Raw genomic sequence first — 24,838 nt, forward strand, 5'->3', positions numbered from 1 at the left:
AAAACGTGTGCTCCCTTCAAACCATCAAGCAACGGGCAGGCAGAGAGATACGTTCACACCTTAAAACAATCCCTTCGGGCGATGCAAAGATTTCCCGGAAACATCTACCAAAAAGTGAGCACGTTTCTGTTGAATTACAGAAAAGCGCCAAATGCGACTACCATGCAAAGCCCAGGAATGTTATTCCTAAAAAGAGAAATCCGAACTAGGATAGACCTAGTCTTGCCAAATATCAAGAACAGGGTTCAAGAAAGGATCAGAAATGAGGTCACAGACTTCTATGACCGAACTTTCGAGCCAGGAGATCGTGTGGCTGTGCGAGATTACAGATCCGCCAATAACAAGTGGAAGTTCGGAACTGTTCTCAACAAAGACGGAGTTCTGCACTACACTGTAGATGTAAATGGAACTCTCTTCCGACGTCACATCGACCAGATGAGAGCAGCTGGCAATCAAGTCCAGCCAAGCTTGGTGATACCCCGAGTTCCAGGCAAACTTTCATCAACTCCTGTCGCTGCTGACTCCGAAGTGCAGTTTGCTCCAGAAGAACAGACAACTCCGGCAGAGATCAGTAGCGATCTACCAACACCAGCTAAGGCACCAGCGACGTCCAGTACTTCCTTTCCTTTGCGACGTTCCCAACGAACCAGGAAAGCTCCTGTCCGGTTGGATCTTTAAATTAGCGGGGAGGAATGTGGTGTCCTTATAAGAAATGACTAAAAGAACTAAACTGATAAGAACATACAACGCCACCTAGTGTTGTGTAAGGGGAACTAGTGAGTTCCACCTCGGACATCAAGTAGACAAGATGTCTAAATGTTCTGCTCTTTCCGCTTTATAAATTCTTCCTATCTATATGTATGTAATCTATCTAAGTCTAACGTAATAATAAATACTCATCAAAATAAATACCCATGTGTTATCCACTCGGCTAACAAAGTGTTAAAGAAAACACAACAAAAGTTACTACCTTGAAGCACGGGAGCATGGCTGGCACCACCACCCCTCCTGCTCAACTATCCCCAATCAAATTTCGATTGACGGCCACGATATAAAACTAGCAAACACCTACATATACACAGATGGGTCCAAACCCAATGAAGGCTTCGAGGCAGCCTATTGTGTATACACAAACAATACAGAACAGCAAACATGGCAAGCAGCGCTAGATAAAAACAATAGTAACTTTCAAGCAGAATTGTTAGCGATAGAAGCAGCTACACAATACGCAACGGGAACAGAAGAACCAGTTTTAATAATAACTGATAGCCGCTCCTCCCTTCAAGCACTCTTAGATCCAACGAATAGAAACAATAGTACGTGTATTGAGGCGGCGTCTGTTAGATAACCGAAAAATTTTCCTGGATTGGACCAAGGCCCATGTAGGTAATCTTGGAAACGAGAGAGCAGACTCTAGCCAAGGCTGCAATCAACTGTAACAATAAACTTGATTACCCTTTCCCACTAACGCTCCTGAAGCGACAACTTAAACAAGCAACCCTCCAAAAATGGCAGCAAATTTGGGACCAAGGAACAACAGCTAGGAAAGTGCACGAAATTGTCCCTCGAGTCACATACAACACACTAAACTGGAATAGGGAGGTGACTATTTTCATAACAAGACACGGCCCATTCCCTATATGTCTACACGAACGGAAACGCCGCCGAACAGAAAAATCTGCCTGCGGTATGGTGGGTACTCCTGTTCACTATGCCGCAGAGTGCAAATTTACAAAACATCTACACATGTACAAATATTCAGAAAACAATGGTTCACTCAAATAATCAAAAACAAAAACACAGCAGCAAGGATTACAAGCCTTGTCAAATATATACACGCCAACGAAAAACAAAATATCTGTCCACAAGATTTATAAAATAATGTTTTAAGTTTTGCGAAAATATAAGGGGAAAAAAAACAGAAATAGAGATAAAAACAAAAAACAACACAACTCATATCCACAAGACTGCCACTCTACTATTACATAACTATTACATGTACAATACTTAGCATGTATATCACCGATCACGAGAAGAACATCGCTTACGTCACGTTACGGCACTTCGGACGATTCTATTATTTCTTTTCAGGTAAAGCAACTGCCCATCGAGAATAGCGCATTAGCAACGGTGCTTTCCCGTTTGGCGTCTTTAGTACTATTTTAGCCTCTTAGAAATTTCACTCAAAGCGCCACGGCAGTGCTCTCGATAACGTCGTCATCGCAGTGTTTTTGTTACGTAAACACCGGCTGTTCGTCAGTGTTGTGTTAAGGCATTGTCGCATTAGATTCACAAAAATATGATCTGGTTGAAATTTTCCAGAATTTACGTGGTAGGGCCTCAGAAAAATCACTTGGCCCGGAAAAGCCCGTGATGCTCTTAAGACGGCCCGGCTGCTCGAGCACTTACAGCACATTATTTTAATGCAAAAATATGTATTTTTTATTCCGCAGAAGGGATCGAAAACTCCAGCCTTTTTTCAATAATCAGTTCCATGCATCAAAACATTTTCGACCATGGTCCCCAGAAGGATGGGGCTGACAAAATCCAACCCAAGAGAATTCTTATAATTTTCTTTTTTTTTCCACAGTGTAAATTCAGTATGGGCGACCGGTGAGAGATCCTAGCCAGGATCGCTGCTGCAGCATGACAAGACCATGCTTCCGATACCCTTGAGCATGCCCCCCCCCCACATCTTGCAGCCGGGCTCTCAGGCTGGAATCTTCGACGGTCACTCTAAAGTGAATTTATAGTTGTAAAAAAATGATTAGAATCATCCAGGGCCCCAGGGCTGGATCCTTGTAAGCCCTGCTCTTCGGGGGAACATGCCCTTAAGGTGGCTATAGACGTAACTGCAAACTTGATAAGCATGCATGTTCAATCTTTTTATTTGTCACTACTGCATTTGTCACCTATTTGAAAAACCCATATGAGTAGCTTCTGTGGAGAAAGTAAAAAAGGAAAAAAGACGATGATTATGGCTATAAGAGAAGGTAAACAGAAGAAGAATGGCTCATTGCTAGCAGGTGGCATTCTCTTGCTGCGGTATAGAAATTAAACCGAAGAAAATGCCATATAATTTCAGAGATTCCATTTCCGGCCAGAAATCCCCGGAATTTCGGAAAAGGACGCATAAAAATTTTGTTCCTAGTTTTAAGAAGAAAAAAGTAGAGAGGAAAAACCTCTTAACTTTTTTCCTTTTTTTTTTCCTTCTTTTTAGCATGCATCATGATCGCGCGACCTTGAAAAACTGGTTTTACTACTTTGTACACTACTGCATTGATATGCACGCGGGTTTCTAAGATGAGGGATATCTGGTTGCTTCTCTGAATGAGAAGCCGTGTTACAGAAGTTTCAAATTTTGGATTTTTTATTCCCTGAGGATTTTTTCTCTTCTGGTTACATACGGGAAATTACGGTACTTTCGTGGCTATCTGCCGATACTCAAAGACCGCGTCTATACGGCTTAAATTCGTCTTGTTCCTACAATATTGCGAATGCGCAGTTTTTTTTAATCGTAAAGGATTCGTACTCCCGTACAAATTGTAAAACTTTCCCGATATCGTGGGAAAAAAACCGAATCTGTAAAAACTCGACCTTGAATATCCACAGTTTTCTCATCTAGCTGCTATGTGGTAGTCACCGTTTCGCATCGCGGGAATTACGGGTGTGCACGCATAATCGGCTTCTGGAGGGGCACCAGGATCTAATTCTTCGCAGATAGTATAAAATAAGTTATTTTATTATTTTATTCCAATATTTTAATTCTCTACAAAAATATTTCTAATTTTTGATAACCGGGGGGGGGGGGAAAGAAAGGGCCCATTATAACCTCCCCCACAAATCAAATTTTGCTTTTGGTGACAATCCGGGTTTGGAACTTGCAATTCCGCAATGGTAATCGACTAAAAATGTGATTATCTAAACATTTCAAATTTTGAGTTGGCTATTTCTTTGGAAAAACTTCTGGTTGCCACGGCGATCACACAGACCTACAACACAAATATGCATACATTAAATTTCAAATGTTAGTTTCAAATACCAGTTTGGAGGATAGATGCAGGGCCGCAACTGGGAGGAACAGGGTGGTCTAGTGTCCTGGGCTCTGGACTAGAGGGAGCACCAAATTCATTCTCATGTTTGAGAAAGTATCTAGTTACGGGGCGAGATACCTACTGAACACAAAACACGCCAAATGCTGGACACACACACATAAGCACACTGTTAAGTTTCTCCAACACAAATCTCTCTCTCTGATATAGCTCCCATATTCAGGTGTTAAAGTATGTGGCAGTTAAATGGTGACAGATCAGAATGGTGGACCATCAGAGAGGGAAAATAAAATAATTTTACCAGGAAAGTATGAATAAGTGTCGAGAGAGGAGACAGAATCTAATTTGCTTTAAATTTGATCAGAAGATATTGAAAGTGCTAAGATTTTTTTAACGAAATGTAAAATCAATCAGAAGAGAATTTATAGATTGATTATGAGTAAATATATAAATGTGTGCCTTCAACTGTTAATTAAAGCGGATCCTGCTTATAACGTTTTTCAAAAAACCGTCATAAAAAACGTTGTAAACAAGAAAACACTTTAAACAGGAAATCTTAATGAGAATTACTTATTGTTAGGACCACGAAAACAAGTTGTATCTTATCTATGTTGTATCATGTTCTATCCAATTCAATTCGCCGACAATAGCCCCGGCAAATCGTCTAGGGACAATTTACTGCCGAATCCCTTTCGGGGGGGCTAATGCGGGTTTTTTATTGTTTATGAAAAAATATTTACAAAGCAAGACAAAAGAAAAATATTTACATGATATATACATTATATACATACAGATTTCACGCCGCTATGTAAACCGACATTTTTCATTTTTTTTTTTTTTTATGCACAACCATTCATAGCCCTGATCACAGTTTGTCCCGGGGGTCTCTTGGGCCGTGACTTCGTCGCTAACTTATTGTTCAATGGCGCCGTGTTGCTGCCTGTGCTGCCAGTCTGCTGGATCTTCTCGTAGGCTGATCTGGTCTAGTTGTGTGGTTGCCTATGTCTATTCTCCTCCTGTGGAGTTTTTCAAGGCCCTCTTTTTCGAGATAGCGCACGAGATTCTCAAGAGTTCGTGATTCTTTTTCGAGCCGGCTCATCCTCCTAAACCACTCCTTCACCAGCTCCTGCCTTGGTTTGATCAGGTGGAAGACTTTTGTGTAAGGGCAGCTGGTGGCATAGTGGAGTGGTGTGCCGACTTCTCCGCACATACATTTGTTGTTGTTAGATATTTTGAATCTCTCGAGGTAGCTGGGGAATGGTCCATGACCAGTAAAGAAAATGGCTTTCTCTCGGGACCATCCTGCAGCCCTCCATCCGACTCGAGGTAGGATATCGTGAATCAGTCTGCCTGGGTGTTCAGGTTCGTCCCAGTCCTCCTGCCACATTTTTAATAAGTGACTTTTCAGAAGTCTTTTGACATGGGAAGGGGGAAGCTTAATTAACATTGCGCTCTGAGTAGATTTGGTGGTTTTCTTGGCGAGCTTATCCACCAACTCGTTGCCATGGATACCAGAATGACCTCGCACCCAGTGCAGACTGACATTTCTGTTGGTGGTCAGGTAGTTGCGGATCTGTCTGGCATTGTGGTGTCGTGTGAGCGGGTCTCTTATTGCTTCCAGGCTAGCTCTGCTATCCGTGAAGATCCTTATTCTGTCCTCTGTTTTTATGGCTTGCTCTGTAGCCATTTTGAGGGCCCACAGCTCCGCTTGGAAGACACTGCAACCGTCCTGCAGCCTCGCGGCCCATTGATTGGTAGTGATTCCATCAGTCAGCCATATAAGGGCTGCTGCCGTCCCGTCCGCTGTTTGGGAGCCATCTGTGTAGATTGCTTTGCATTTGGGGTCCACGAGTTGCTCATCGGTTGTTATCTGGGCATCGATGGGCTCACTGGCAGGGTGTTGGGTCCATCCTATCGCATTTCTTTCATAATTGGTTGAGTCAAGGTGTATTCCTGCTGACGTGATGTTTCTTCCCAGCCTGGTGAGTCTGGCGTATTTTGCAAGGAATTGCGTGATCAAGGCCAACGGAGGAGTACCTGCCAGCACCTGCATTGCCATGGTAGACGTCGTGCGGTAACATCTAGTCATGTACAGGAGAAATCCTCTTTGTGCGGAATTCAGCATGCGCTGCGTTCTGACCGTCATAGAGGACCCCCATGCGGCTGCTCCATATGTAATTATCTTAACCGCAACTTGGGTATAGAGAATCCTTCGGTATTTTGTTTTGAGGCCCCACTGCGGTCCCGCTGCATTCCGCATTCGCTGTAGGGTCCTCATGGCCTTTGCCTTTTGCTCCTTCATGTGTGCTAAAAAATTTAGTTTGCCATCTATGGTTAGACCTAGACACTTGAGGGTAGCAGAATGTCTAATTGGCTCCCCATTCAGTTTGATAGTGGGACGGGATTTCTCACTAAACCAAATGTACCGGCACTTGTCTGCAGCAATTTCCAAGTCGTACTCTGTTAACCAATCACTGACTATCTTCATCGCAGTCGCCCCTCTAGCCGTCACGCCATTAATTTTCGGGGCCGATAAAAGGAGGAGGACGTCATCTGCATACGCTTGTATTCTCACTCCTTCCGGCCAATTGCGTTTGAGCAGTTGATCTGCCACCAGGTTCCATAGCATGGGGCCCGAGCATGAGCCCTGCGGGCAGCCTCTGGTCTGGTGATGAGAGACGAACTGTCCTTGTGTCTCCATGCCTATAACTCTGTCCAACAGGAGATTCTCCAGAGTTGCTTGTAAGGTTTTCCCCCATTGGGAAGGAGCATGATGGGAGTAGAAAGCGTGGGTGGGGGAGAAAGGCCCTCGACGAAGAGAAAAGAAGCTTGGTGTGTTTTCGGTTAGTTAGAGAGTGGCTCCTGTGGACTCAGGAGGTAATAAAAGGCTCGCTGTAAGCGAGGAGGACGTGTAATATGTTATTGTGAGAAATTATGAATAAACCAAGTAATATATATAAAAGTGGCAGTGATTATGATTGTGACAATCAGTCATTAAAAACGAACCCTACATAGTGGTGTCAGCAGTGCGGTCAGTAGAACTATACTGAATGGAAACTGACTATTTTGTGCGAAGGTGATCGCAGGAATAAATCATCGTTAAGCGGTTGACAAAATAGAAGGATCAGGACTGATCACTTGGCGTAGCTGATCACACATTGGGTGGTCACCAGTGTCTCAAGACATCGGAATATTCATGTGAAAGCTCGACCATCGGCAGAAACGAACGAGCATCAAGACTTTCGCCTATACCGAGGTGAGCGGTCACATTTTTTTGTTATCAGGCGAAACCGAACTATTTCGTACAGTAATTTCATTCGATATTGATTTTTTTTTTAAAAAAAAGAAGAAAAAATATTAAAAATGGCCGTCTTTGCCAGGGGACGAAAAGAGGACCTGCTGATTTTAGCAGATGAGTTACGGGTGGAAGTCCCCAAAGCCGCAAAGGTTGTGGATTTGAAAGAGCTAATCATGAAAAGCCCTCATTATGAACCAGAATTTGTGAAAGAATTACTAAATAGTATTATCGATGAAAGAACAGAGCGAGAAGCAAGAAACCACGAATTAGAGGTAGAGAGAATAAAACATAATGAAAGACGTGGAACACGTGGAAATAATGATTTTATTGGGTATTTGAATTTAATGAAAGGTGTAATACCAGAGGTGACGGAAAACATAGAGGATTGGCCTTTTTTCTTTCATCAAGCAGAGACTATATTCAAGTTGTATGAGGTCCCGGAGGAATACCATGGGAAAATTATACTATGCATTTTGAAGGGGAAGGCTGGATGCATAAGTATGAGGCAGGCAGAACCCAATTTTGATGATTACAACAGAATCAAAGAGATAATTTTGAAGGAATTTCAAATCACTCCCATTGAACATAAAAAGAATCTAGATACAATGAAAAGGAAAACGAAGGAAACGTGTAGTCATTATGCGGTCAGGGTGGAAACAGCTGTAGATTTATACCTCAAGTCGAGGGAAGTTAGCACATTTGAGGATTTGAAACAATTGGTCATCGTTGATAAAATTAAAGAAAGCCTGTCCCCAAACATCAGAACCTATATACAGTTGAAAGAAACAGACGGTTGGTTAGATGCAGTCAAACTCGCGAAAGAAGTAGATAATTACACGAGTGCGACAAATAATAGCGGTTCACATTCAGAAAATTTTTCTGACATAGGATGTTATGATAACCAACAGAATAGATATTTTCGTGAGCATGACCATGGAAAGAAATATTCTGATCAGAAGCCACTTCGAGAGGAAGGTTGTTTCATTTGTTCGTCAAGATTCCATGTAAAAAGAAACTGTCCTGAAAATAAGAACAGAGTCAGCATGAGTAATAGAAGAGCAGGTAATTTGGATACTAGAGTCAACCAGATAGAAACGGAAAGTGTACCACAAGATACAGAAGCGTTTTCAGTAACAGGAATCGGTATCAGTGACGATATCAGACAGGATTCCGGATATATCCAATCTATCACCGCATTGAAGAGAATGAAAGTTAGCATTGAGGGAAAAATTGTGAATGCATTGATTGATTCAGGTTGCCAAATATCTGTCTTAAGAGAAGATTTGGTCCCTCGCCACAAGACAGAGTCTAAAGCAAAGACATATTTGAAACCTGCATTCGGAAAGCCTATTTTGGCAGGTTTGAGACACATCAATCTGGCCATTCCCGTAACGGACAAAACAAGTGTAGTCCACCACAGAGCCATCTTGTGCGCTATTACACCCCACATAAGTGAGGAGGCCATATTACATCCACAAATTATCAACTTACTCAAAGGGGAAGTGAAGGCCCAAAAGATCGCAGCTGCGAACAAGAAGCATATAACGAACAACGAAATGCAGGCAAAGCAGGGTGGGAGAGATGGAGTGGATGAGAGGAAAAAACATAAACAGAGCACACCCTCACCCCACAAGAAGAATTTCGAAGAAGCGACCCACTGGTTGCTGAATGGGAGTCAGCAGCGAAGGGTAAGTGAGGATACGGCGGGCTGCGCCCTTCAACAAAGGGGTTGGGGGTTGGTTTTACCAAAGGAAAAAAAAAAAGTTTTTTTGCGAAGGGCCCGTAAAACTCCTTTTGAGGGACATGTACAAGAGTGCTAAGAAACAAATGACAGAATCTAGTACTCATTTTATTGGGAGGGGGTTGTCAAGGATACGAAGGAATTTTGTGTGTGCATGTGAGGCTTGCCAGTTGAGAGGAAAGAACCTATATATTCTAGAAACCTTGGGAAAGAACGAAGTCTCAGACAGAGCTTCAATTACTCCATCAGTAGGGGCAGAACAAAAACTCATACTGTCCGACCATCATCACAACACCTGGAAGCGGACACTCCAGGGACAGACAACGTAAGCGCAGACGTGATATCACGTTTACGAACAGAATGAATTGTGTGAACTGAAATAATGAACATTAATGGTTACTTGCGTTTTATTGCAAATTACGTAAATATTTATTGCTATCAGTATCGTGTTATTTGATCATATCCTAGTTTCTTTTATCAGTATCAATGCATGTAATCAGATTGTCTTGTAAAATATGTTATGCATATTTCACGCTTAGGAAGGGGGTAATGTAAGGTTTTCCCCCATTGGGAAGGAGCATGATGGGAGTAGAAAGCGTGGGTGGGGGAGAAAGGCCCTCGACGAAGAGAAAAGAAGCTTGGTGTGTTTTCGGTTAGTTAGAGAGTGGCTCCTGTGGACTCAGGAGGTAATAAAAGGCTCGCTGTAAGCGAGGAGGACGTGTAATATGTTATTGTGAGAAATTATGAATAAACCAAGTAATATATATAAAAGTGGCAGTGATTATGATTGTGACAATCAGTCATTAAAAACGAACCCTACATTGCTGTTATTTCACGTGGCGCCGGAATTGATTTTAGGAGCTTTCGGAGAATGGGGAATCTCAGTGAATTAAATGCTCCTTTTATGTCCAGGGACACAAGTGCCACATAGCGGTTGCTTCTTTTTGCCCCATCGATGGCGTCCAGCAGGTCACAGAGTGCCTCTTCTGTGGAGCGGCCCATGCGAAAGCCATATTGGTGCTGGTGAAAAAATTCACTTTGTCGAGGTGATAAGTGAGACGTTGCACCAGAATTCGCTCCAGAATCTTGCCCATGTGTGGCAGCAATGTGATGGGCCGGAACGAGTCCAAGTTGTCGGGGGATCTGCCATTCTTAAGGAACATTAACACTTGTCCCGTTTTAAAAGCCGCAGGCACTGAATTCAGTCCGAGGCATTTGTTGTATAGGGCATCGAGGATAGCTGGAAATTTTTCGTGTATAATGGTCAGCATGGGGATCGTTATTTTGTCAGGCCCTGGCGACTTTTTCTTGCCTGTTCTCGCTAGTGCTCTCTCGATTTCGTTTTTAGTAATGCTAGGTTCCGGATTGACATTGGTTGCGATGTGAGAAACATTTTCATCTTCGTTAGATATATATTCAGCCAGATCTGCGCTCTCATCTATTGGGTATAGTGTGTGTAGTTCGGCCTCTACTGCTTCGAGGATCGTTTTCTTCCCATCACCTAGGAGTAGCACTTGTGGGGGGAGCGTGGACTTTCTCACCGTAGCCTTGTAGACAGCGCCAAATGGGTTGACTGCACTATGACAGAATGCGCGCCATGCGTCCGTTTTTGCTGCTGTCATTTGTTTGGTGTAAATGGCCTTCTGCTTCTTATATTTGGTTAGGGCTTCTGCTTTGTTCGCATCGGCTGATTTCTCCCATCTTTTGTGCAGGGCCCTTAGTTTTCTTCTCTCTTCTGCCAGCTTAGATGACCACCACCTCACCTCTCTATTAGCCAGTCTGTGTTGGGATTGGAGTGTTCTTTCGCCAATTAACTTCAACGTCTGCATGAGAGAGGTGGTGGTATGCTCAAGTTGCTCGATGTTGTTGCAATTTGATATTTTATCTAGCCAGTCTGTGGCTTGCTTCCCGAACTTGTTAGCAAATATTTTCAGTCTTCTCTGGGAGGAACTAAACTTTACTCTGTGTTCCACCAGAGGGGCGTCATTGAGCCACCAGTGGAGATACTTGTGGCTGCTCTGTGTGACCTCTTCCCCTACCTGCCAGTTAGTTGGGCTTTCCTGTCTCGTATTCGTTAGTGAGAGGTCTGGCCATCCTTCTGAGTCCCCGAGCTGATATGTCGGTCTGATGTTATCCCCGTTGAGGATATACAGATCTCGCTCTATGACCATATCCAAGATGGCCTGTCCCCTATCGTCCTCCCGTTTATAGTTCCAATAACTATTTTTACCGTTCAGGTCCATTGCAGTATGCGTAGGTGTAGAGCCTGCTTTTCTATATATTGTTGAAATTTCCTCCAATGCTGGCGTGATGTCTTGGATTGGAGAGCAGTAGCTGCTGATGAGGATATGCTCTTTCCCCATCAGGCCGATTTTTATTGCAACCGTGTGGTCGTGCACCGCCAGCGTTGCTCCTCTAATATTTGGATTTGGAATAAATATGGCAGCCTTTAGGTTAGCAGAGGACCATTTTTGCCAAGCCATCGGGATCCCCTTTAATTTCCCGTTTGCAACCCATGGCTCTTGAACGAGGATTATGTCCACCCGGAGTTCTGCCACTGTTTGCATCAGTTGGTTTGTGGCTTTCCGAGCATGGTCCATGTTAATCTGTAAAATTCTGACTTTGCTGTCGGGTGATGGATTTACTCCCACGTGAGAAGGAAGCAGTTTATTGGTTGATAGTTTAGACATACCAAGTTAGTCACCGATGCTCTTCTCTTTTCCTGTCTTTAATGACGTTTGATTATTGGTTGGAGTGTCTCTCGACCTGTGCTGCACTGCGCTGCGCCCCGTTATATGCTTTGAAGCAGGGGCAGTTCAGACTTGAAGCCATATGATCTGACCTGAATCGGGTGCCCTTTGCCTGGTTTGACCACAGACAGTTTATGCAGTGCAGTTTGTTCATCTGGCAGTCCCGGGTATTGTGTCTGTCTGCGCATTTAGCGCAGAATGGATCGCCTGATCTGCAGTCTGCTGCTTTGTGCCCGAATGCTTGGCACTTAAAACAGCGATTGGTGACCTTGAATTCCGATATCCTGTAGTCCAAGAAGCCCAAGAGTAGATGTCCCCTACGCAAGGCTTCAACACTTTTTTTACTTATTGGTACCTGAAATACCAGGTGTCCGGGTTCTTAGAGCGTAGGGAGGTCTTGAAGATAACCGCGTCTTCGGGGGTGGAGAAGGCTTTAGCTAGTAACTTTGCCACCTTCTCTGAGGTCGATGTACGTCTAACCTCCCTCACCATAATATGGTGTCTTGCTTTGCCTGGAAGCTTTGTATCTAGGGTTTCTCTCAGGTGCTCAACGTTAAGTATCGCTTGTCGAATGGTCTCACTATCCCCCTCACTGAAACAGTCAACAGCAAAGCCTCGGGATATTTTTCTGATGGCTTTGATTTTGATCTCATTTTCACAGGAGCTGAAGTGATCTTCTAATAAGTATGGAATATTCGTATCTTCCCCTTCCAGGCGAGGGTAGATCAAAACTGTGTGCACCGTATTGCGCAGCAAAGCCTGTGAGTACAGCTGGCGTGAGCCAGTATTCCTCCACGCCTCTCTTAAGTTCTTGTTGGGATTGGCAAGGCTGCTTTCCTCTCCGTTGCCTCTGTTTATCCTTGTCTCAACTCTCTTGGGTTTGGTGTTGTCTGTCGCGGTTCTTTTTTTCATATTGTTTTCTATTCCCCCTGCCACTACTTTTCCGATCCCTGCTCCTTCTCTTCCTTTACCATCTTTAGCTTGGGGTCTGCTTACCGTTCTTTTGTTGAGATTGTATGTGGCATTGCTACTTGTTGAAGGGGCGAGATGATTGTGGATTGCTATTTGTAGTCTTTCTCCATAGAAGCCACTGTTGATCCGGATCTTATCATTTGACTTGACTTGTTCAGTTTCTTGCAAGTTGTGGACAGGTTTGTGTTGGCCGCGGTTGTCATGGCTCTTCTCCTGTCCATGGGAATTAGTGGTCATTAGTTGTGGCATCTTTTGGTGCGTTGCTGTGGGCCCTGAAGTTAATACGCTCTTATTTGCTCCAATGTCTTGATTCCGCGGAACACCTGGATGCGTTTCAATATGGGGATGTTGTGCTCGCCACCTTTTCCAGGGGTATCCTGCCATCGCCAATAGTCTCTCCTGGCAGCTCTTTTGTGTGATACTCTGGGGTACGTTCTTTCCCACTTCTGTTTCTCCAGCCGTGAGATCCTCACTGATTGAGGTGGGTACTTCCGAATGAACTTTCTGCTCCGCAACTTCTGCCTGTACGCTTGACGCTCCCGATCCCGTCACTGGATCCTGTGTCTTAGTACTCTCGTTGCACGCTGTCGGGCTGGATTCCTCCTCTGTTTGTGTCCCTACTGATGTATGAGTTTTTTGTATTTTATTTCCCGCGGGTTCCTCTTCTCCCGGTTTCGACCCTTCCAAATCGTTGAATCTGTGGTGCCCCCCTCTACTTGCTGGTGGCTGTGTCCACTGAAGGTTGTGATTATCCGACTCATCTTGGGGCATATCGTAGGCCAGTGGGTCAATTTCATTCGCCAAATACAACTGTAGTACCATTCGGGTCATCCGCGGGAAATATTTGCCCGTCTGCCGTCCTGAATGTATCGATTGCAGCGTTGGGGGCGTGGCTAATCCTGGCTTGATCTATAATTTCTCGCAGGAGGTTGAATGCCTCGTGTTGCCTCCCTTTCGGTACCAAAGGGCGCTCTTTCTTACCCCCTTTCCTTGGGGAGGTTAGTAGAGTCCACAGTTGCTGTGCCGCTTTTACCTCAAGATGCTCTTTTTTTAGGAATTTTGTCACCTTACACTTGCGTTTAGAGGGTGTGAGCACCGGCCTGAGTGCGCCCCCACATGCTGACTGTTCAGTGTCCTCTTTATCAGGGGGAGGGGACGCAAGTTTGTTTGTTTTCTTTTTTTTTAACATTATGGCCTTTCGCTTGACACGTTTAGGCCAGGGAGTCGATATTTGTCCCTTGTTTTTTGGGGTTGCGAGAAAACTACAATCGGCACTGTTTTGTGTTTCCACTTCTGTGTCGCTGGTTATCCATTCCTCAGAGTGGAGATCGGCATTAAAGCCCTCCTGCAGCAGGCTGGCCCCCTCGATGCTGCCATTTTGGGGGGTTGAATTAGGACGGTCCGACATTTCCAGCATAATTCTTTCCTCAGTGGTATCGGGTGTCCATATAAGCAGGGATCTCTTCATTGTTTCTATATATCCCCTCTTTCTTTTTACGAGATGCAAAAAAGAATAGTAGCAGCAATTCACAACAAAAATTTTGCAGTCCAAAAAAAAAAAAAAAAAAAGCGATGGGGGTGGAGAGGATGTGTATGCAGGAATCGTATTTACGCGAGGGAAAAGAAGAAATACCCCTTGAATGGCCTGGGGCGAGTTTGTGTGGACGATTTCCTTTCCCTTCCTCACAGATTGAGTGAGAGAGGGGGGGTCGTTGTCACCAGCTTGTCTTCCTTCATTGTCCTTCTTTACATATGCTCGTAGTGTTTTCTTCTCTCTTAGGCCAGTGGAAAGAAAATGGCGAAGAAGAATATTTAAAAAATGTTATGGAGTCTGAACAGCTCGATCCATAGAGACAAAAATCTTTAAAGGTGGATTAGCGCCTTTCACGAGTCTTTGGACTACTAGTGATTGAGATCAGAAATTTAGGGCGGGGGAGTATATCTATTTCCCTAAGGGGTTGCTTCGTGAAAAATAAAAAGCAGATGACTTACCCCGTTATTCAAAAGTGGATTTCCATTTACGATTATCCAATATGATACGAAAGAGGCGAGGATCACATATCACTGTCACAAAAATATCGCCTGTATCCCATGTTGAAACAGTCCACACCCGAATACACACACACACACACACTCACAAAAATGTTGCTTTCTGCTCCTTGAAATCAGACCTGAACGTCAGAATATCGTGATCAAAATTATCCAGAATATGCGCCGCGAATTACACTCTACAAAAACAAAAGCAAAACTTGGGTTTTTGCTAACAGTTGATTTTTACAGCAGCTCTCGCACTCTCCGGGCAGGGAAAAACTTGACCGTCGGCTAAACACATACGCGCCGCAGGGAGAATGGGGGAGCTATCGTATAGAGAGCCAAACTGGACACGTCTTAACCGTATGCCTGTTAAGACAGCCATGTTCTATCCAAATGAACCTTTGGATAGAACATGTTTTTTGAAATGAATTACTTGATTCACAGATAGCCTACCTTCTCCTACCCAGAACATGACCCACCGCTCAGTCTCAACGAAGAAATATAAGCAGGTGAGCAAAGACCTGGGGCATGCTGGAACAAAATTCACAGAAATACCAGTGAATTATAGGGGTGCATAATTTTTTTCAAGATAATTTTTCTTTTGAGAGGGACCCACTTTCACTCAAAAAGGACCCAGATTTTGTGCATAACCTGGTAAATTAGAGTACAGTGGCATCTCTGAATTTACAGTAGTAATAAATTATTATTATTAAATTATTAATACTCCCTTTGTATTAAATTATTAATTTAAAGTAATTTAACAATCAATTTATTTCATTTAATTAGTTTAGTAATTTAATTATTAATTTAAAATAGTTTTACTCCTTTTAAATTTCTTTCTGTATTAAACATTTTAGTTCAAAATATTAAATTTAATAATAATTTAAATTTTTCAAATTAAAAAATTTAATTTACTTCCACAATTTATAACAACAATTTTCGAGTACATCTTTTAATAAACGCCAACTGAAAAAGCACAGCTCACTCAAGCATAAAGACTGACGGAGTTGACTGAAGCGTGAAGAATACCGGGACATACAGAGAGAGAACCGATTTGCGGCAAGACAGCCTTTACTAGCAACCCGGGATAATTTTTATGTTTTCCCCTCGTCGAAATGGACCCTCTCTAGAGAGGGGAGTTCCTGTAACTCTTCTCGTGATCTGATTACTTATACTAACGGGACCCGAACAAAATTTTTTATGAAATTTCCATTACAATGATGTAAATGTGATAACCACAAGTGTTCTTCATTCCGCTATTCTAGCCGGGGTGTTAGGGGGGAGGACACGAATGGTTTCATAATAACCATTGCATGTAGTTTTTATTTCATATGTATTCATTTTTTTAATGTAAATATAACCAGCCAGAGCGAGTCAACCAAAACAACAAGACCGAAGAGCTGATTTCATCATTTAAACTAATCCCACATTGCTCACCAAAATAGGTTTAGGGAGGGACGACTCGACCTAGCAGTTATACACTGAAGAGCCAAAAAAACTGGTAACCTGCCTAATATCGTGTACGGCCCCCGCGAGCACGCAGAAGTGCCGCAACATGACGTGGAATGGACTAGACTAATGTCTGAAGTAGTGCTGGAGGTAACTGACACCATGAATCCTGCAGGGCTGTCAATAAATCCGTAGGAGTAAGAGGGGGTGGAGATCTCTTCTGAACAGCACGTTGCAAGGCATCCCAGATATGTTCAATAATCTTCATGTCTGGGGATTTAGGTGGCCAGCGGAAGTGCCTAAAGTCAGAAGAGTGTTCCTGGAGCCACTTTGTAGCAATTCTGGACGTGTGGGGTGTCGCATTGTCCTGCTGAAATTGTCCAAGTCCGTCGGAATGCATAATGGACATGAATGGGTGCAGGTGATCAGACAGGATGCTTACGTACCTGTCACCTGTCAGAGTCGTATCTAGACGTATCAGGGGTCCCATATCACGCCAATTGCACATGCCCCATACCATCACAGAGCCTCCACCAGCTTGAACAGTCCCCTGTTGACATGTAGGGTCCATGGATTCATGAGGTTGTCTCCATACCCGTACACGTCCATCAGCTCGAAGCAATTGGAACCGAGACTCGTCAGACCAGGCAACGTGTTTCCAGTCCTCAACAGTCCAATGTCGGTGTTGTCGGGCCCAGGCGAGGCGTAAAGCTTTGTGTCGTGCAGTCATCAAGGGTACACGATTGGGCCTTCGGCTCCGAAAGCCCATATCGATTATGTTTCGTTGAATGGTTCGCACGCTGACACTTGTTGATGGCCCAGCATTGAAATCTGCAGCAATTTGCGGAAGGGTTGCACGTCTGTCACGTTTATTGATTCTCGTCAGTCCCGTTCTTGCATGATCTTTTTCCGGCCGCAGTTTTCATGTCGTAGATTTAATTTTTTACCGGATTCCCGATATTCACGGTACACTCGTGAATTGGTCGTACGTGAAAATCCAAACTTCATCGCTACCTCGGAGATGCTATGTCCCATCTCCCGTGCGCCGACTATAACACCACGTTCAAACTCACTTAAATCTCGATAACCTGCCATTGTAGCAGCAGTAACCGATCTAACAACTATGCCAGACACTTGTTGTGTTATATAGGCGTTGCCGACAGCAGCGCCGTACTCTGATTGGTTCCATATCTCTTTATTTGCATACGCATGCCTGTACCAGTTTTTTTGGCTCTTCAGTTTATATATGTATATAAATGTGTATATCTGTATTTCTCTTTCCTCTATTCAAGTTCTTCATGCATTTCATGTCCACAGCACGTGCGTAATCATATTGTCGTATTCATGTTGCTTACCGAATAAGGCGCTAAGCGAGATGGCACGGATGATGCATAATTGTATATATTCCCCCACACAATATTTCTATTTTGTATATTTCATCAAATCCACCGGAGCAAGTGAACTCAACCCAATAAAACTGATGCCGTCTTCTAGACCGCAAGTTATCAAACTCATTTGCTCACCAATAAGGTGTTAAGCGAGATGACTCTCTCTCTCCGATGGTTATTTCATATTTCACACACACACAATAAGATTTTCATTTCGTTTTTTTTTATCCTCCTGTTTTCCCCTCCAATTGCTTTTAAAATATACCTCCATCCTAACATGGGTACATTCAATTCATCCGTCTTAACGAAACCCCGAAACTTTTCTCCAACTCTCAACTCCATTCGTCTGTAATCACCACAAAATTTGTTAATCGCGACAATCGTCCAGGGAAAATATGTTGTAAAAATTTTTGTTTGTTCTTTTTTTTTCTGACACAAAATAGTGTTCCGGACTCTGCCACGAAGCTGGGGTAAGTCCAGTGGCAAAGTTCTGGCAATAATTCATTCGGCTATCCCCAAGTTTTACCCGATTCCCTGCTATGCCCGCAGGGATACGACTTATTTAGATCCGACAAACTGTTCGCTCCTGGGGTGGTGTATGCATATTCCATGGCTGCCAAGTCTTCCGAATTTTAGCTTCATCTCTCGACCTCCCGAAAAGTTCTTGAATCTCCCGAATTTTTCCGAAAATCACAAAAAAATCCCTTATTTTTCTTAAAAATTCCCTACCTCATTTAAAAAGAATCCCCGCTTCTGAAAACTCCTAAGGAATTTCTACTCTGTTTTTCTCCCCTTTCGAAATGACGTCACACGTCGTAAATGGGGGAATATTGGGAAATTTCTTTTTAAGAAAGTTTTACAAACCCTCTGATGGTAACAAGAAAAGTTGTTTGCTTTATCGTGCAGGGAAATAGCTTAGCAGCCAATAGTCCTAGATAATAATTGAAGATTATAATGACGCGCATGCGGTCAAAACTTCCTCTTTTGTTGAAGTTGCGTACGTGCGATAACAAAGCATGAATACTGTTCCTTTCATCAAATGTTCCAGAAAAGGGCCGACGTTTTCTTTTTGTACACAGTTGTGTTACAGACATAAACATCGGCCATGGTGAAAAGACTGACATCATCATCCATGTGAAATCAAAAAACATCAAGCAAGTGTCACATAAAGTCAGTGTTCTTCAAAAACTGACGCTTTTTTCCTTCATCTTCCGATGATTTTGCGATCGTTAGCGTAGAATGTTTGTTCACATCGTTTCTGATTGAACACAATATGTATATTTTTTTACATCACCATTGAAGTTTTGGTCTCCAATTTCACTTGTTTTTTGCGTAGGGATTTTATTCCCAAGGGTTTAACTTTCATGTGTGTAAAATCCTTATTTTATTTGACTTCGATTTTTGAGTAGGGATTTTATTCCCTACGCTTTAACATTTATGAGTGGAAAATCCTTATTTTATTTGGGAAAATTCCTTTTGTATTTATTAGGGAGTGGTTTTAGTATAAAATACTGGTCCGCGCGAAAATGTCCGTAATTTTCATTTTCAAAAGTTGGCAGCTAGGATATTCGGAAAAATAATTCAAATCCATGTGGTGTTACGGCGAGAACTGATACAAATAATGCTGAAATTGATTTTGATGTCTGGTCTTTGACATCAGAATCGGTATTCAGTGTGTACGCGTGATCTCTGTTTATATACCCCCGGATAAATCTTCCGATGCAAGACTTATTCGATACTCTCAGGCTATACTGTACAGTTAGATATCCCATCGTATTGGTTAGCGATCTGAATATGAGAACATGAAATGTGGGATTCATACCACCACATATTTACACATTCAACTAATCGATTTTTTCTCGCCTCTTATTGCAGTCTTGGGATTTAATCAACTGGTTGACTTTCCCACTAAAGGAGAGAATTTCTTGGATCTTCTTTTGTGCACTGTTCCCGAAATCATAATCGACATACGATCATTGCCACCCTACTGCACTAGCGACAACCCACCGCATATACTATGTCTTTTTCGACTGTCTGTTTCAATAGCCAATGATTATTCTGGCTTAGCTAAATATGACTTCAGAAGAGCTGATTATGACAGACTTTATTACTGCATGATCTTTTTCGTTCTATCCAGGAAAAGTGCATATCTCCTCGATGCATATCAAACGTTCTCTCTGAATTGCTGGAAGTATATTCCTCGCATGTCATCAAGACCTAGCAACTTAGCAAATAAAAAACTGCAAATACTTGGGAAGAGGAAACTGATTACTGATTGCTTGTCGCAATTTGAGGAGATATCCGAGTGTTCTAAAAAACGGTTATATTTTACCATAGCTCAAGAACATGCGTACATTGCATCTAGTGAGAATTCACACCTCCGCTCGATTGTGGCAATAATAATAGCACTGCCTTCTACAAAGACGCACGACGGAAACTCCTTTCTGCTGTATCCATACCATGTCTTTTCGTCGACGGAGCTGATATATTTGTGGACATATTTTCAGACCCACGTGACACCATTCATGGCAGAGATTCATTTTGATGATGGCCTAATGCAAGACCGAGCCCATTTCATCAATATGTTTGATATTAGAATGATCGCTTCTTTAATAGATGTACTACCTTCTCGCTCTTCTACTGGGCCAGATGGTATCCCTAGTAACTTCTACAGGGCCTTACGAGACGAGGCATCTTATTTCCTACTTTTACTAAACCAGACATGCACTTCGTCCATATTCCTCTGCGGAACCTCTAACGAATTGGTACATGGTGAAATGTGCGTGTACGTGTAGTGAAACCTGTAATGCTTGTTATGTGTAGCGCTGCCATCTGCCAGACATCTTATTTCCCGAGTGCAGTATTTCTTTTTATGACTGTGGCACGATACCTAATTCTTGGAGGAATGTCGTAGTTCGTCCTATCTTCAAAAATAAAGGCAAATGTTGTAATCGTTAAAACTATTGTCCGGTATCATTGACCGATATTTCTCCTAAAATATTCGAAAGATGTCTGGTCCAAAGACTTCTTACATTCAGCGTTTGTACCTCCTAATCAAAATTTGGTTTTATTCCTGGTCGACCATTATTAATTTAACAACTATTCTGTCACGACAATTGGGCGAACGCCATTGAAAAGAAAACCGAAATTGATATTCTACTTATCGATTTCCACAAAGCATTCGATCAAAAGACCGTTCTCCTCTGGTCAGAAAACTATTGAACTTGGGAGTGCCAGTAAAAATTTTCTGTGTACTGCAGTCATATATGGGCTCAATAACTTTTCAGTTTTGTGTCGAAGATTGCCTTTCTGGGAAAAAATGCGTGTCTAGCGGAGTGTATCAGGGCTCGGTGTTGGGTCCACTACTGTTTGTATTATTCACGCATGTTATTACTTTTTACACTCGCCCAATTCCGCTAGTACAATCTGCTGATGATGTTAAACTCTTCTTTCCCACCTCCGACACACACAGCTAAATTTCCCCTGCCAACGTCTCCACAACTGGACTGTAGTCAAACGTCTTCCAATATCAGTTAATGAAATTGGAATCATTTGCACAGGGGGGGGGGGGCGGGGAAGGCACAGAATGGATTCAAGCTACTCGATGGGTGGCGAAGAGATCCAGAAGTTCACATCCTACACCCGACTTGGGAATCTCCAGTTGCAATACTGGAAGCTTCGACGTACATTATTCGAATATAGTGTGTAAAGGGAAGTGCGCTTCTTACATCCTAAGAAAGGGCTATAAAAAAGATGCACTAATACACTCATGCACGCATTTACCATTTTTATACGCCCAATCATGGAATATTTTTCGCAAATATGGTGTACGTACAAAGTGAAAGGCATAAAATTCATCGAAAAAGTCGAGAAGTCATTAACCAAGCAGCTCTGTGGTCGGCGTCGCCGCTCATACGAAGAAAGACTGGGGGTCCATTCATTAGAATGGCGTCACCTTGAAGCCGACTTAAAGCTGTACTTCAAACTTATACACAACTCAGTCCATACTGGCCAGTCAACTCCATTTTTTAAAATCACCGCCAGAGCATCACCGAGGAGACATCCATTACAAATTAAAATTCCAACTGCCAAGGGTAATGCTAAATTTTATAGCTTCCGCTGCAAAGTATGGAACAAATTGCAACCAGAGAGAGAGAGAGAGAGAGAGATATATCGTATATTCGTCCACGTATCACAGATTTTGTCACTCTCTCAGCGCTTCTGATCTCTCATTATTTTAACATACTATGCATTTTAGTTCATCATGTAGAGTTTTATTGGTGTATATATGCTTATTTCATTGTATGGTTGAGTTCGTTTTTTTATACCTATTAATAGGTGTCATCTCTTTTCATATATTTTTTGCCCTTTGTTTCAAAAGTTGGTAACAAAATCTTTTTTATTGTTTTTGCTGATATTGCTGCTTTTTCTCATAAGTTCTATCGATAGTTTTAATTTGAAATGACATGCAATGATTTTTCAATTTTTTAAAAATTTATACACATTTTTTTATATATTTTTAATTTATATGTGAATATATATAATTTTATACAATGCAATTTCATTTGTGTATGCATGTTTATTTTATTGTTTGTTATGTGCTTTCGGGGATTTTTTTTATTTATTTATTAGTGTCATCTTTATGCATTTTCCTCTTTGCATATGCTCATGTGTGGGAATATTTTATTGCTTTATACTGATATTCCCTGCTGTTTCCTTCCACTTTTATTGATAGTTTGAATTGTGCACCTGTAAAATTAGAGCCTATTGGTCTTGCTCCGGTTTATATATTAAATAAATAAATAAAAATAAATAGTACTTGGTGATGTGTATGTATCGATTTATAATAACCTAGCTGTTACCAGCGGCTTCGTTCACGTGGATTTGGTAATCTAAAAATTACTCGGCGATCGATATCCCCCATAAAACATGTGACGCATTCAATCTACTTTATGGAAATTTTTGCTACCGATACGCTCAAGATCCTCTCAGAAGATGGAAATGCAAATTGCAACCGTACTGTTGATTTGCGCTTTCCAGTTCGAGCACTTCGTTATCTGCTCTTGTAAATTTCTGGGGTGTTCTGTTTTTTTTTTAAAGAACGTGTATTCCCAGAAAAAAAAAATCGAATTTATTAGATTTTCAACAAATTTCATTTGGTTGTTTTACTCTATAAAGTAGTTCACACAACACTAATGTGTAAGCACAGAAAGCAGCTTCACGGCAACTTCATTAACTCTTTTAAAGGGTAGAATAGTGCAAAGTACCAATGTTGCTAAAACCCTCGAAAGAAAAAATACTCAAAATTTAATAAATGTGAACAAACACATTTAAAAATACATTTGAAAGGGATTTTGAGCGAAACATAAAAAATATCGTTGCAGAGCGGTTTCGAAATGACCTAAAAAATATCGTTTTAATGGGATTTATCGTAGTAAAGGATATCGTATCGAGAAGAGTTTAAAATTAGAAAATAGGAAATTCCAAACAAAAACTAAAAAAAATATCGTTGTGGAGGGATTTATTGTTATGTGGAGTATCGTTGTAGCGAGGTCTCATAAGGTGAAAAGCAAGCTCGTTGTACTGTGTGTTTCACTAAAAGTGTCAGAAATGAACATTAATTCTACGGTTCATATTAAAATTGAAGTGGAGAGAAACCCATGCAAAAATTTTTGTGATAGTTCTACCCCCCCCCCCCCAAAAAAAAAAATTATCAGGGAAGGTACAAAAATATTACTATAACCTCCCTCCTAATCAGCAATTGGTAAAATTTTCGTCTCTTATTATGCTGAAAGATACCAAACAATTGAATGACAATTCACTCTTGATTTTTGCCACTTTTTATGTGCTAAAATTAACCAATTGTCAAATAATTTTAGGACTTTAGAAAAACGTAAAAAGTGGGGAAAAAATTTCAATTACAAAATGAATTTCTTAGTGAATTTTCATTCAATTTCTTTCTGTATAATAGAAAGAATCGTCTCGTGTCTCATCATCTTCGGATATAGTAGAGTCGGAAATTTTTACCTACTGACAATATTTTGATTGGAGGCCGTATAAAATTTTTATTGTCTACATTTTAAACAAACCTAAAAATCTCATTTGAGAGGTTCAACCATTTTTTTACTTGGTTTAACAAGTCTTACTTGAATTCTAAAATGAAGTGTTGAATTTGTCTTTCTTTTGGTGAAACATTCTGAAAATGATATGAAATAAAAACATTTTTTAAATAAATTTTTCTCTGTGGTATAGGCTACGTGTTAAGCAGTTTTCATTTTGATTTTTATCGAAATTTTTTTTTTCAATTATTTCATGCATATACATTATATATATTGCTTTTTAGTTATGTTCGAAAATATATTCTCTAGGGCATGATATCATGTTCAGATTATGGGACGAATTTTTTATTACCGAACCATGCTGGATACGATTTTGAATTGCCATTGCCTTCGAGAAATTTGCTGTTTTGCGACGGTGAGTTATCAGTGTGGGATGGACTTTGAAAAAGATACGAAATGACCATCTAAATAATACTTGAATAGCATCAATAAATATTTTTTGAAACTGCTTTAAGTGAAACTGTATTATTGTTTCAATCAATGTGTGCTTTCTTATCAAACCATCTATGTAAATTAAACGATCCCAAATTGGACAACACATGTTCTACGGGACTAAATAGCAAGAGTACGTCGACCAACGAAGTCGGGTGATATATTCACTTTCCAACACACACAAGTCTTCTTCACAGCACAAGTCCGATTTCGTTTCGCGTTTGTCGTCCATAAAAATCAAATCCGCACAAATTTCACCTCAAAATATAGTTTATCGAGAAAAAAATAAAAAATAAAAATAGAATATTCTACTCAAGGGATCGCTTGATCAGTTCGGAGTATACAAACAAATTTTTCCGTGGTGGCAACATTTTCATAATAACAAGTACTAAACAAAATATACAAATAGACACTAATATTATAAAGGCTTTTGGTGTGACAACACCTGTATACTGTGGGCCGAGAAAGGGGAGTAGGGTAATGCCGACACCTTAAGACAAAAACATTTTTTTCGGACTTTAAAGCAACTGAAAAATATTTTTTTTATATTTAAATACATTAATAAATTATTTCTGTGCCTTTTGCTATTTTTGAACAAAACAA

At 41.5% G+C, this 24,838-nt stretch overlaps 1 protein-coding gene across 11 annotated transcripts in view; it reads left to right on the forward strand.

Moving 5' to 3' along the window:
- Nucleotides 1-24,257, forward strand: part of LOC149080384 (protein FAM91A1) — a 609,292-nt gene extending 585,035 nt beyond the window's left edge. For all 11 annotated transcript variants that reach the window (XR_016193568.1, XM_089239515.1, XM_089239507.1 and 8 more), the window contains one exon: nt 24,053-24,257. Coding sequence is in view for 10 of the 11 variants with exons in the window: in XM_089239515.1 (XP_089095641.1) it covers nt 24,053-24,187 (135 nt within the window). In the remaining variant the exon portion in view is untranslated. The remainder of the gene's footprint in view (nt 1-24,052) is intronic.
- The last annotated feature ends 581 nt before the right edge of the window (nt 24,258-24,838 follow it).

The sequence above is a fragment of the Pholcus phalangioides genome, unplaced genomic scaffold (genome assembly GCF_987345545.1).
Source record: "Pholcus phalangioides strain wild (caught in Gottingen) unplaced genomic scaffold, Ppha-v1.0 ptg000011l_1, whole genome shotgun sequence".
Classification (NCBI taxonomy): Eukaryota; Metazoa; Arthropoda; class Arachnida; order Araneae; family Pholcidae; genus Pholcus; species Pholcus phalangioides.